The 14,123-nt window shown below is 39.4% G+C and overlaps 1 protein-coding gene across 16 annotated transcripts in view; it reads left to right on the forward strand.

The window, feature by feature from the left end:
* FBXL4 (F-box and leucine rich repeat protein 4) overlaps positions 1–9,826 on the forward strand; it is a 70,658-nt gene extending 60,832 nt beyond the window's left edge. For 13 of the 16 annotated variants that reach the window (XM_087773721.1, XM_087773724.1, XM_087773722.1 and 10 more), the window contains one exon: positions 145–9,826. In XM_087773721.1, coding sequence (XP_087629847.1) covers positions 145–308 — 164 coding nt within the window. In that variant the 3' untranslated portion in view covers positions 309–9,826. The remainder of the gene's footprint in view (positions 1–144) is intronic. The other 3 variants (XR_015708027.1, XR_015708028.1, XM_087773732.1) reach the window with 3 other exon arrangements.
* Positions 9,827–14,123: the final 4,297 nt, after the last annotated feature.

Genomic DNA, 14,123 nt, shown 5'->3' on the forward strand with positions numbered 1-14,123 from the left:
ATTTTAAATCTAATTGAAATAATCTAAATAAAAATTGCATTATAGTAGCATTTCTTTCCGTGATGCTGTATTAGCTGCTTTAAAGAAATAGACTGTTCTCCATAACCTTACAGTTTGTTCTGTTTCTTTTTTGTTTTTGAACAGGGACGAGGATGGTAAGCCCTGCATCTTTAAGAAAATTGCTGGAGTCTTGTAAAGATCTTTCTTTACTCGATGTGTCCTTCTGTTCGCAGATTGATAATAGAGTTGTCCTAGAACTGAATGCCAACTTTCCTAATGTGTTCATAAAAAAGAGTTTCACCCAGTGACTCACTACATATGCTGCTGTGGAATTAATTTGACAGAGTTGTTTCCTGTGAATTTGTGCTGACTTTTTTTAAGAAGAATATAAATCCCCTATGAAATAGTGGAAAGTATTCATTATCTACACAAATGGGTAAAATACATTTAAATATATTACGCATTTCTTAAAGAGTTGATATTGTACCTAAGAATTGTTTTACTCTGTGTTAATTGGTGGCGCTGCATGTTTTTAAATACCAGCCATATGTGTGGCTTTAATGAGAAGAAAATGAATAACGTCTTCTTAAGTGTCCCTTTATAGGGTGTTACTCACAAACTGTGTTAATATCCAGGTAAAAGCAGAAGTTCAGTGTTTAGCAGTAAGAAAAAGATGGGTGCTTCCTTTTTATGTATATGTGTGTGTGTATATGAATGTATACAGGTGTATTTGTATATACATACACACATACTGTAGCATTCTAGTGTGGCCTGCAGCATAAGATGTTGTGATCTGGCCTATAATTAGTTGTTTGAAAACCCGTTTAAGCTTGTATAAGAATGGACTGAAAAGACACTTTGTCTTCTTGTTTTTGGCAGTGAATCATATCTGATACACTCTTCTCCCTTCCTCCACCTGAATTTAGATGTAGTGATGTTTTACAGTCCAGCCTAAGCGACACAACAGATAAACGCAAGAATCTTCCACCCGAACTTAGAGCAGAAATGAAAGAGAAAATTGCCAACTGCTTCTTGGTATTGGATATAAAGTTTGAGCCATGTACTTAGCGTCGTAACTGGTAATGTGTAGAAAACTCCAGAGCAATTTTCAAATTTCTGTCATAGTCAAGATTTGGTTTGTGATACATCTGGTTATCATGCAAAGTACCATAAAAAAATAGGATACCGCATTAGCTACTGTCCCTTATACTGGCATCAAATCTACTGTCAAGTGTAAAAACAAGCATTTTGTTCAGTAAAAGAGCAATGAAAATATAGTCGGTTTGAAACAAGCGCAATATGATTTGGTGATTTAATAATCACCAAACCTTAGTATTGGATTTGTTTTGGTTTTTGTTTTTCCAAGAGGTAATTGCTCAAAGTACTATTGCACTCTCTCTGTTTAACACTGTTTAGCCTCTGGAGAAGAAAAATTGTGTCGATGGACAAATTCTAGAGGTTTCTTCCTTTTGCACTTCCTTTGATGAAGTTTTTCTCTTTTTTTCCTTGAATACCACTGCTAGAGTATGTTGCTATGTACAGCCTGAGTTTTGAGTTTTACCTTTTTAGCCATTGTTGATGAATATGAACCATGAAATACAGCCTGGCATTTGATATTGGCTCCACTGTTCTTGTATTGATGGCATTTACTACCTACTGGAATAAGAAGGAAAATATTTTGTTTGGCAGAAGTACATTATTGTGCCGAAGATCACTGGCAAAGAATACTTCAGTTTATGCAGTAAATAACCGACCGCTACTAGAGGACTGCTACGAATCATTAAAGATTTGATGATCCCTGTGACTCCTGAATGAACGCTTTGAACTCTTTGTGCTGGTGCCAATACTTTATAAACCATGTCATGAAACAGCTACAGAACATTTATCTGATTTTATAAAAAGACCTTTTTCTTCAGATTTTTAAATTTTACAGAATCTTTTGGGAATTCCAGATCCAAAGAAGGGCATGCACAGTTGGCTTTTTGATTTTTTTTTTTTTTCCCCTACACACAGATGGCACTATGGGATTTCCAACTAGATTATGCCATTCCATTTTTTCCTTTTTTTTTTCCCAGAAAACTGGACATTGTCAGAGATCTTTGGATTGATTTACTCCCTCCCCGCCCCCCCCCCGACATATGTGAGCTTGGGTGTGATTCTGTGTGAGACCTCATTTCTTTCAATCAGGTTTGGGTTGATTTATTTTTCTGGGAACTTAACTTTTAACTTTTTTTTATCTACAAGTATTATTTTTCATTGTAATTGATTATTAAACATCATTGTCCTAGTTATAGGAGAACACAGGTTCAGATAATGGGAGTTTACAAAGAACAGTATTTCAGAACAAATGTTTTTTGTTGTGAAATTTCACTTCTCAGGGTGCATCTGTGTTTATCTCCTTTTTTTCTTAGAGAACCTTCTTGTTTGTTTTGTAAATAGAATGGGATGTGGATGAAGTGATAGCCATTGTGCCTTCAAACTGGTAAACTTGGTAAATAATATAGTTTCACTTCTACAGCATTAGTGAATCAAATAGGTGTTTTTGTAATCATGTATGTGTAAAGGATTTCATTCTCTATTGCTTTTTAGGTAGTATAAAGGAGGTTTAAACAGACGTTTTGTTCATACTAAAGGATTTTTTTTCTTATGTTGTGCCTTCTGTTTGAAATTGTTTTGGTCAGGAATTCTCTGTTGTCACTTGAAAGATAAATTGAAGTCTACTTTTTATTTGGGCTATTTAAAACTTAGCTGTTGCTAACACATAATTAATTCAAATAGCTGAGAAATAATTGGGAAAGACTTCTTCCACCTATAGTTGTAGACTTTAACCTTCAATCAGTGGGTAGGAAGCTCTTTTAGCTATGACTTTATACCTCCAAGAAGTCTTCCAGCAAAGAGAGGATAGACCAGACTTGACATTTCCAGGATAAAGAAAACAACATGCTTTCAGACCTTCCTTATACATCACAAAGAAGCAAGAATAGATCGCTGTCTTTTTAGTTCTGTTATTTTATACTTAGGTGTGTATATCTATTTATTCATATGTGTGTATAAATTATATATATACACACGTATGTTTGTGTGTATATATGAAAATTTTTTGTATGTGTGTACATACTTACATGTATAAATCTGAGTTTTTCCATGTAGGAATTACTTTTGTGAAGTGAATGTAATAGCAAAAGCTGTTTCGTAGCAGTTCTGTTTTCAGCTGTTGTTTTATCCTACCTGGAGACTGAATTCCTCTCCACTGGTGCAGCAGGAAAAGCCTGGGCAGGAGCCGTGCTGGATTTCCTCCGTTGCTTTGCCAAAGTGCCTTTTGGTTTGTCTACAGGTGAAAGGTGTTACAGGGTATGGTAGAGCGTGAATGCAAAGTCCAATAACTACTGTGGACTGTCTCCTTTCGAAGCAGTTATATAGAGGGAAATTTGTCCTAGTTTCATTTAATCCAAAATGAATGATGCCAATTCCTCAGTTGGAGGAATTTAATTATTCTGGAATTGGGTCATCATGGCCAACACTAGACTGTCCCTCAGTCACGTTACCTAAATTCTGCTTTTAAGGATATTCCATTTTTTTATCTTGTCCTTTGATCTCATCTGTCTTTCTGAAGCATTGTAAAAGATGTGCTTTGGCAACAGATGTTAAAAAAACATTGATAACATGTCCAGAAAAAAGAGGCTTGCTCCGAAGTGCTCCTGTTCTTAAACTAAAGGGGGGCTTCCGTACTATCTGTATGAAATTGGTGTGGGATGGCATGTAGGTAGATATGTCATGCTTTTGGTCATTTTAAAAATTAATATGATAATTTTACCACTTAAAGCATCTTCCCAACTCTTGAAGGCTTCGATTCAATAGTGTACTCGTATTCATAATCCTGCGCTGTCTGACTAGGTAGCTCTATGGAAACGGAAGGTGTTTCTGTTGTTTAAATTATGCACATGATTAAGGACATTAATGAGCAGGACTTAAATGGAAGAACTGTTCTGCATAGAAGTTTGGACCTTATAATCCCCGTGTACTTGGAGGTCCAAATTTCAGACAAAAAAAAAAGGGGGGGGGGGAAGACTGATTCTTTCCTTGGGGCTCTCACGCCAACTGTCCAGTAATCATGGTACACAGTGAGTAGAATTCATCTTAGTGAATGTTAGCTCTCTGAAAGTTAGGCATGTTATTTAAGGCAGGAATCTGGGCACCTCTAGAAAGCTATTAATCTTCTCCTAAGATAGATATTTAAGGAAAGTAGAATGAACAATTTTCCGGAGAGCCTCTCTGGAGACTGTGGAAGCTGTGATTTAGCTCAGGTTAGATACTTAGCTTTAGAATACTAAACTGAGCTTTATTCCATCCAGCGTTGTACTACCTGTCTTGGTATAGCAAAAAACAAGACCAGAACGACATCCATCCCCAAACCTCAAAATCCTCCAAAACCCATCCAAAAAGAGGCAAATTAAAGAGATGCTGACAACTTGAAAAATCAGTGTTTTAAATGCCAGGATCTACTTCTGCCCCCAAGTCCCTTGCCAATGCCTGTGGTATGGTGGGTTGTTGGTTTTGGGGTTTTTTTTGGTGGAAATATATCCCTTTTCCTTGTTTTAAAATCTCACGTACCTAACTAGCTATATGTATATTCCTGTAAATGCATGAAATTAACGGGAGAACATAATTAATGTATTGCAGCTATTTTGGTAATCTTTCATGTTGCTATAATTAAGACTATGACTAGTTTAACTGCTCTCTTGTCATCAGAAATGTTACCCACTGTGCATTTGCAAAAATTGTGTGTTTAGTCCTGGTTCTTACTGCGTATACTTATTGCATCTTATGCGATATGTTTCCCATATCACATCTGCAGGACTACTAAATTTACGAAAACTAGATAAAATGTAGCATTTTATTATATGAAGTATGGGGATGACTTCATATATCGATTTACTGTTCATTATTACTCTTTTGCAACAATTCCACAAGGTGTAGCTTTTGAAATGACTAGGCTAGAAATTCCTGGTTTAATGCATCTGTACATGCCATGTTTGACACAGTCAACATTTTTCCCAAATGAAAGCATTTGTCCTTCGCTGCGACGATAATTTCTGTGATTTTAGGATTCTGACTTGATGAAGAAATCCAAGAAAGGGCTCTTTGTTAATATTACCAGGCATGGGACAGGTTGTGAGAACTGACATGAGGAAGGGCTGAGGCGTGAGTCTTGTGCGTTACAGATCCTCATGATCTTCAAAGAAGGGCCTCGGCAAGAGGTGGCTCTTCTTAAAAAGATTCAGCCTCAGTCATAGCAGACAGTGGCGGGATTTTCCTTTTTAGCTAATGGACTAAGTACTGTTGTTTTAGTTTGAGTAGCTCTAGTTTTTCCCTGTCTTGTTTTCGTTTAAGAATAATAAATAGCACAGTTAAGACAGACATCCTAAATTGGAGAGGATCCTTTGTGAGGAATGACGTTTTTCTCTTGCATGTTTTGTTCCCTTCTTCTAAAAACAAATAAAAAACCCCCAGCTCTTTGAAAGCTCTCTCGTTTTCCTTGGATACTGAAGAAATGCAAACGTCAAGAAATTTGAGAAAAGAAACAAAGGAGACTTATCCAGATTTATCTGGAAGCTCATGAAAAGGTGGGCAGAGCTATTTATAGACGTGAGGAAAGTAAGTGCATTTGTTGTTCTAGATCAGCTGTTATCTTTCCCAGAAATTTAGTTTCCCACATAATTTCACATGCCCATACTTCTAAGTCAAGATTTAACATTTAGATGCTCTTAATACTGACCTTTCGTATACGTGCTTGTGCAGTAATTCTGATGTCTCTTTTATGTAGTTCATAAAAATTAAACAAATATTTTTTCTTCACCTACCGCTGCCCAGCTGCATTTTTTTGTTAAACTCTGAAACAATTTCATGCATGCACACACAGATGCTTGTAAGACTGAATTGCTTAGGAGTTTTGCAATTGGTCCTTTTCTGAGGACAAATAAACTGCAGTTTTGGGGTAAAAATGATAAAGAGAAGGCTCTGGAGAAGAGAAGGCTCAGGAAATCTTATCAATGTGTAGGAATACCTGATGGAGGGGGGAACAAAGAAGAGGGAGCCAGATTCTTCTCAGTAATGCCCACGGACAGGACAAGAGGCAATGGGCACAAACTGAAACACAGGAGTCTGCATCCGAACACAAGAAGACACGTTTTATGGTGAGGATGACCAAGAGAGCCTGTGGAGTCTCCACCCCTGGAGATACTCGAAAGCCGTCTGGGCATGGTCCTGGGCAGCCAGCTTGAGGTGGCCCTGCCTGAGCGAGGGGCTGGACCGGATGACCTCCAGGGTCCCTTCCAACCTCGACCATGCTGTGGTTCTGTGATCTGAGACCTGCCCTTTGGTTGTTCTGTTTGCTTCAGTGTACTGATTGCTAAAGATGGTAGAGAGGGGGGAAAAGAAATGCTATCTTAAGGAACTTGCAATGTCGAGAACAGTCACAAGAATCTTATTCATTGGTTTGTTCCCCCCCACCCCCTTTTTTTTAAGGGAAGTCATATTTTTCTTGGTTTAGGTTAGTAGGCAAATCTAAATGTAACTTATTTTAATAAAATTTTGGTAATGTTTTCAACATACAGTTCTGTAATGTACAAAACACACATGATCAGTTTACAGAAGTATTGTCGTCACTCTGAAGTCTGTTAGACCAAGGACTAAGATAAATATCCCTGTTCTTGAGTACTGACAATAGTTTCCATTTAGAAACTGAGTTGTCTAATACATTAGGAACAGTTTAGTTTGTGTATTTTTAGTATTTGTTTACATAGATCTGACAATAAATTGGGATTACCATGGCTGAGGTGCCAATTGTTTCTGCTTACTCTATTGGAAACTGAGTAGAGTGGTTAGCTGTTCATCAAGTCAAAAGATGAAAATTTGCATTCAGATGAAAAAGAGGACAAAGTTTATGAAACACTGAAGTGTGTCTGAGCATTTTAGGGAGATACTGTGTGTAATCGTGGTGAATTATCATCTTTTGTGCATTTATTTACCATTATACCATTGTCAAGAGCTGTTGGGTAGTACAGTCCTCTGCTCGCCATCAGGAGATGGGTTCTCTCCATCTGACCTTGGTCTCTTTAGATTTATTTTCTTCCGGGCAGTGCCACAGGTTTCTGTACATATACGCTGTTCTGAAACTAATAGAGGGAAGTTAAAAATAGCTGGTTTGGTTGTGATTTGGAAACTAATGGCTAGTCTATGCTTCGAGTTATTTTGGAAGAGTTACTGAAAGTGAATTAAAATAACCAGGAATTGGTGTGTTTGCAGGGGGGCCGTGCACTTTCTGATTTAACTTTCATATACAGACAAAGTCCTAATTACCAGCTGTCCCTTGAGCCGTCTTGGCGAAATCGATGCCATGGTCTCATTCTCATTCTTCCTAGTGAGCATAAAGCCACTGCAGCTCCTTAGCGTCCTGTGGCTTTTTGCATTCATCTCCTTACCAGGCAGGCAGTGGAGCTGGGGTGTGTCGAGACTGGCCTGATCTCCACAAGTGAGGTGCGTGAATTGCCTGGGAAATGTCCTGCTCGCATTTATTCCTCTGTATGGATGAGAAGGAATGGCATCTCCAGGCCTTCAAATTTAAATACCTGAACCCAGCACCTGGATTTAAAAATAACAGGTCTCTCCCTGCCACCCCTCAAATAACCAGCAACAAAACACTTGCACTGTATTTATGATTTAATAATATGCTCCATTTTCTGCTGCAACAATAGGAGTTTGAGTAATGTTACAACAAACTCCTACTGCGTTACCTTTTAAAGGGACTAATTTGTATGAAAGGTGGAAGAGCAGCAATAGAGGGAACAGTTCCGGGCACTATCTGTAAATAGCTCTGCTATGCCAGTAAGCACCAGAAGCAAGTTATGCCTTTTTTTAATAACAAGTCGAGAAGGACGAAAGGGATAATTGCCTCCAAGCACATTTTCTACAGCTGAAGGATATTTGTATCATCTAATTTTAAATATCTAGGGTAGGTACTAAAGTTAGGAAACTAGTCCCCTAGGGTCCCTTCACTCTGGAGAGAGAGATTCCTCCACAGGGTAATTCAGATCAGGAGATCAATCTTAAATCAAGGTCTTCAGTTCACCTCTGGAGAAGCTGAGGTTCACGTAGACCACATGAAACTTCTGTTGGGAACTAGCTTCCCGAGCTACGCGTGCTGTCCTCGCACGTGTGGATTCAGAGTAGGTGCTCCCTGTTGGCCCCCTAGCTTCTCTTGCTTCCATCAAAGGCCACCGCTTTCTTTGCTCTGTTAGTTGGACTGTATCTGATTGCTCCCTACAAAATGTCTTGGCTAAAACTAGAAAACCTTTTATTTTCTAGTAGTTGAGTGTTTAAAGCTTTTTTTTTTTTTTTTTTTTTTAACCTTTCCAAGTCAGGTATTAAAGCCAGCAGAAGGAAGAGGACATTTAACTTAAGTGTAATTGTAGGTGGGAACACGTTGGTTGTGCATATGTTTTAATTCAAATTAGCATAAACGAGGATAGCCACTCTTGATTGTGCTCCAAGGATCCTTAACTTTTAGATGGTTCATCTCAGAACTGTGTCACAAAGATGTCCAAACCGAGGTGGTTTATTTTCACCTCGCAATGGTGGTTCAAGCCCTGAAGTATAAAATGCTACTGTGAACACATGAGAACGTGCAAGTCCTGACAGGCTTCAGTAAGTTTCCTTCCTAAGGTCCTTTGGGCAACAGACATTGGAAGGTTTAGATTAGAAAGTCTAATAAGAGCATATTTAAAGCATGGTGAAGGCAGTGGTTAGCAAAATGAGAAGTGGGAGCTGGGGGGATTGGTTCATGAATGTGTTTTTCATGACTGTGTCCCAATGTTAAGCTACATGGGCCCACGAAGCTAACATCCACTACTTTGCACCGATGCAGTCCTAAATATAGTCAGTATTCCAAGAACTGTGTCTGTATGTGCCATCTTAGATTCCAAATTTGTTCTCTGATTTAATAAGTCATACACATTCAGCATTTTTTGGGTGCTTCTCTTAGTATACTGGCAGTGTTTACCTTAGCATCTTCTGTATATTTGTTTTTAATATTCCCCTCTGAGGCTTGTGCATTTTTTTATATTTGTGCAAGGACTTGATTACATTTTAAAGCAATGGGTTTTTCCCCTCTGAGTATTCTGCTTGACCACTAGTAAATGAAAAGTATGTTACTAGCATGTTACTTCAGTTCAGATTTGACTACTGCATCTTCTCTCTCTGTGCAAACCCAAAGGTCTCTGCGCCTATGCAGACACAGCTCAGGCACAGACACCTGGCTCCTTCTCGGTTGAATACCCTTGACCCGTACCACTTAATACGTTTTTGTGTTATAAGGTAAGGGTTTACCTGAACACACGTAAAACAGAGATGTTTGTTAGCCCTATATTTATAAATGATTGAATTTATTATGGAGAGATCATCTAATGCCTTATATTGCTAACTCAAAGGTAGTTTCTTTTTATCTTCAAAAGTTAATTACATGTTAACACACCAGTTATTTCTATTTAGTAAATTAAGCCTGTTTTATTCTGATACATTGCGTCATTTGAAATGTCATAATACTGTGCTGTACAGTTTCATTCCGTTCCTGCCAGTATAAAGAAGTTGAAATTAATGTCCTCACTGAGTTGTCAGTGTCTGCTAATTCAGAGATGACAGAAATGTGTTAAAATGTATTCAACCTGTAATATTTATCTTACTTAATTTGTTTCCATTTGACTGTGTTGAAAAATACCAAGTGTACATAAAATAATGAATAAATAAAACAAAAATAAGTTATTTGTCTACACTCATTGACCTTTTGTGCATTCATTTTAAAAAAGAGTGAAATAAAACACAAAATACAACGCATTCAGAGGAACAGTTTGGGCGTATTTTTATCACTGTTCATTTTGAAGTAAGTTAGCCTGAATGTTTTTAGCTTACGAATTCGTAAGCTAATTTTTTTTTTTTAAGTGTGGTATTGCTTAATATTTAGCTTACTGTAGCCCTATGAAAGCACGTGGAACGAGGTGCATTACGCAAAATAAATGATCTGCTGCCTGAAACAGTTTGTGATCTAGGTACAGAGCAAGAGACAACAGATGGATATAGACAGACGGGATATAAAGCAGAATATGGAGATTACAATGCACCAAGAAAAAAAAATTGTTGAATTTCTTTCAAGAATAATTTCCTACTCTAAAGCAAATCATGTTACCATAACGTGTTTCTTAATCCCTTCAATTATATAGGTAGTGATATAGTTGTGATTAAACGTTGTGGAACTTAAGTAATATAATAAACTCTAAATTTAGCATAGATGTGACAGAGTTCTGCACCTTTGAAAATGGGAACCAGAAGGGGACAGGTGGTTGGTTGCACTCGACTTGTCCAGAACAACCCGAGTACTGAATTGGAAATAACCGCTTTGCTAGCCTTTGTCCTCCTGTTTTCATGAACTATCTCAAAAGTTTGTTTATTGATTCAGAGTTATTTGCCAAATCGGTATTGGTCTGATCAGTGCCCGTTTTTCTTCTAGGTAGAGTTTAAGTGTTAGGGTTGCCTGATACTGTTCAAGACAAGGCTCCTACTAAAACAAATACAAAGCTTTGAGTTGTTTTCTTGCACCTTGAAGGAAACTTTTGAATCTCCAGCACCTGCTGAAGTTTTTGGCTTTTGTATCAGACCTTTGCCTCAGGCCGGTATCGTTTCAAGCGTGCTAGAACTGTTTTCTAGCACCAACTTGCAGCTGCTGGTGCTTCTGATTATCGAGAAGCCTAAGGACGAGACTGGACCTGGCTTCTGTGCATCTCGGACAAAATGCAGCCGACTTTTGACACGTGCTTAGTACAGTTTCAGACTTCATTTCTGCCTGCCCTGTTTCTGACAGATCCCTGTTTTGCAGTGCTGCTTTCGCAGTATTGAAAATTCACATATGTAACTGCAAGTTGTCCGGTGTCTCTGTTCCTCTGTGTGGCACTTCTGATCATGCAAATGGCTTGAAAAAAACCCCACACAGATAAAACCAGACTTCAAAATATTTCAGGATTTCCAGATTTTAATGCTCGAGAGCCTGTAATACACTTTGTTACATTATTATTTGGCAGGAGTGCATTACTATTTGGGGAAGCGAAAGCAGTTATGCGTTCTCAGTACTCGCAGTTCTACATGTCACCGGTCCAGGGGGACGGAGGAAAGGTTAGCGTTCTGTGAAAACGTTCAAAAACGTGAACTTGTCTCTGTTACTTGAAGATGCAAGGGGCAATCTTCATTGAGTTTAAGCAGAACGCTGTAGATCTGATACCATGCATGCTGCAATTGTTTTTTCACTGGCAATATCAAATGCCATCATATACAATGCAGGCATTTATTATTACAAACAGATTTTAACATAACGCTTTCCCTCACGGTTTTGAGCAGCTGGAAATAAAAATGCCCTGACGGAGTGACCAGGCAATTTTGAACTGCCAAATATCTTTAGGAGTTAAAATAAGTGCAGCGGCATTTTTGTAACAAGGTCGTGTCCGTCCCTCTGGATGCAAATGCACAAACGATTTAAGTTCAAGCTTCAGGCCAATAGGTCTCCGAGTGCGGTTGGAGCCCAGTGATACAGTCCACGTAGTTCCTTTGTAAAAAGGATAAACCGTTCTTAGAATTAGCCTCGTTAACTGGCTACAAGCTCAGGGCTCAAAGTCCACCACAGGCAAAAAATTAAAAAAAAGAAGATAATAGACATTAAATAGTCTATATTTAAAAACTACACTGAATGTGACAGAATGGCAATCCACTGAGGTTATTTTTTTCTAGTACCGGTATCCAATAGTAAATGTAACAATTTGGGCAGCTGTTAGTTTAGCACGGGAGGCCTCTCCTAGAAGGATCAAGAGCACGTTGTTTAAATTAGTCATTTTAACAGTTCCTAAAAATTATCGAAAGCAGCTCAGAGCTAATGAAAACCAGAATGGGAATTAAAAAGTTGCATTACATCTAAAAGTGTGATTGATGCAAGCAATTCTCATTCTTGCTTCAAGATACTGCTGAAGATGGCTGGGTCTGGTGTCTGCTCCCGCTTCCCAACACCTGTTCCCGGGATGCTGCTGCTGGGAGCAGCTGTTCCCTTGCAGCGACTACAGTAAAATGTCAGAGCGCTAAACTGCTTAATTGGGCATTTTGAACATAGGTAAAAGGAGTGCGCTTTGGGATGAACTTTAGAGAACTTACTACAGAGCAGTGTCTCTGTTTAGAGGAATCTTTACTGCGTTTTTGCAGTCACTTCTGTTTCGTAATTGCAAAGCATTTGTGTGCGAAATTATCCGACCATCATACAGAGAGTTCATTGAAGGTGGTGACGTGCTATTTTCAGCATTTGTGTATTTATTTTTTCCATACAATGCATTGATAGACTTGATAGGATGCTTTGCAGTAACTTTCTTTCCTCCAGCAGACGTCTTTTCTTTGAGGTCTGCAACCACTACCTAGTGTTGAGCATAAGATAAACGCCTCTTTTTTGAGTGATTGGGGAAGGGGAAAAAAGTGGTGGGTAGGTACAGAGCCATCAAGTGGGCACCCTGGACTGTGTCGTTGTCAGTGTTGTCCCTGCCGATTGACCTGGGGACGAGTTACTAAACTTGTAGTTCACTTTCCATCTGTGTGTGATCAGGTAATATTCACTGTATCTCCTACTAATGAGATTCATGGAGAACTTAAATGTTACGCAAGTGTAAATCATCATCTTGGAATTGGCTAAGAGAAAGGATTTGTAAGAGCAAAATACAGTGGGTACCGATCAAACCTGGAGATCTACAATACCGCTCTAATTTTTGTTTTATGTACTTTTAAATAATTCAGCCTCTTCAGAGAATGACAGCAGCTTTCAAGTTAAAGTATTGATCCATGGGTGTTCTGCTGCTCTCCAAAAGGCGCAGAGGCTTTCACATCTGTGCCTCCGCTGCTCGAAGTGGCAGATCTTCGGAAAGGAGGTACGGATGGAGAGTAACGATCTCCAGCTAACGATCGGGTGCTATCTGTCACCTGGCAGCAAGAAGTCAGTTGCGAGGGGGTGGGGTGACGACCCACCTTTTTGCGTTTTCCTAAATACACAGTCCTTAGGCAGTTTTTACATCTTTTAGTTGGCAGGAACAGGACCTGAACTCCGGCAGCGACAGCTGCCCGATTCAACTGTGGCTCCGGACTGGAGGAGCTTAGTGCCACGCATCAGTAGATGGATCACCTTTGTGCCCACGGCTGATCTGTGGCATGTACCATATCATACTTTCAATGTTACCACAATCTATCATCTAAAATTGTGGAAAGTGGTTTTATTAATAAAGAGATTTTTTTTCCTTAAAAGCTGTAAGAGAGCAAGTGAAAATGTACACTCTCCTCTTTGCAAGAACGAAAGCGTACTACCTTGCTCCCTAGCATATCTTTTTCCTCAGAACAACGCTGTCTCCTTATAAAAAACACTTTTTCTCAGAAGTCTCCTACAGGTGATGAGTTTAAATTTGGAAAAGTGAGGGAACTCCAGCTCCTTTGTGCATCTTTCCGTCTGCTGGACGGTTAGTACCTGTCGTGGCCCCGGTCGCACAGAACAGCAGGATCTGTCCAGGGAAGGCAGAGAGGCCCTCCCCCCTGGTCGAGAAATAGCAATGCTATATTTTGTCTCAAAACTAACAGAAATGAGAAAAGGGGCTGTATTCACTCGGGATGCTCTTCTGTATTGGGTAACGGGTTGAGATTGCAGCATTTCAATGAGGCTGTTACTCATGTTTCACAGCACTCACCGCTGTCACAGCCGCTGCCTCTAAGGACTCCTGCAAACTCCACAGCGCGTCCTTCTTACCCCAGACTCTCTGGACGCTGCTGGATTTGATCTTAAATCGAAAGCGTTTGGGACATCTGAACGACAGGGCTGTAACAGCCTGCGGCCGTGTGTTTAGGCTGTGTGTTTAGGACTAGTAGGTGCTGAACACCTACTGCAGCTAACCTAATGTGACCTGGTAAGCGGTCACACGCCTGGCGGTGGAGCACCCCTAGGATGCTGGAAGCCTTGGGTTCAGGCCAAGGGGAACTGAAGGTGCGGCTGAGGCTTAGCCGCGGGGTTA

Source organism: Nipponia nippon, unplaced genomic scaffold, assembly GCF_047370975.1.
Source record: "Nipponia nippon isolate SJK-2023a ecotype South Korea unplaced genomic scaffold, ASM4737097v1 scaffold_4, whole genome shotgun sequence".
Classification (NCBI taxonomy): domain Eukaryota; kingdom Metazoa; phylum Chordata; class Aves; order Pelecaniformes; family Threskiornithidae; genus Nipponia; species Nipponia nippon.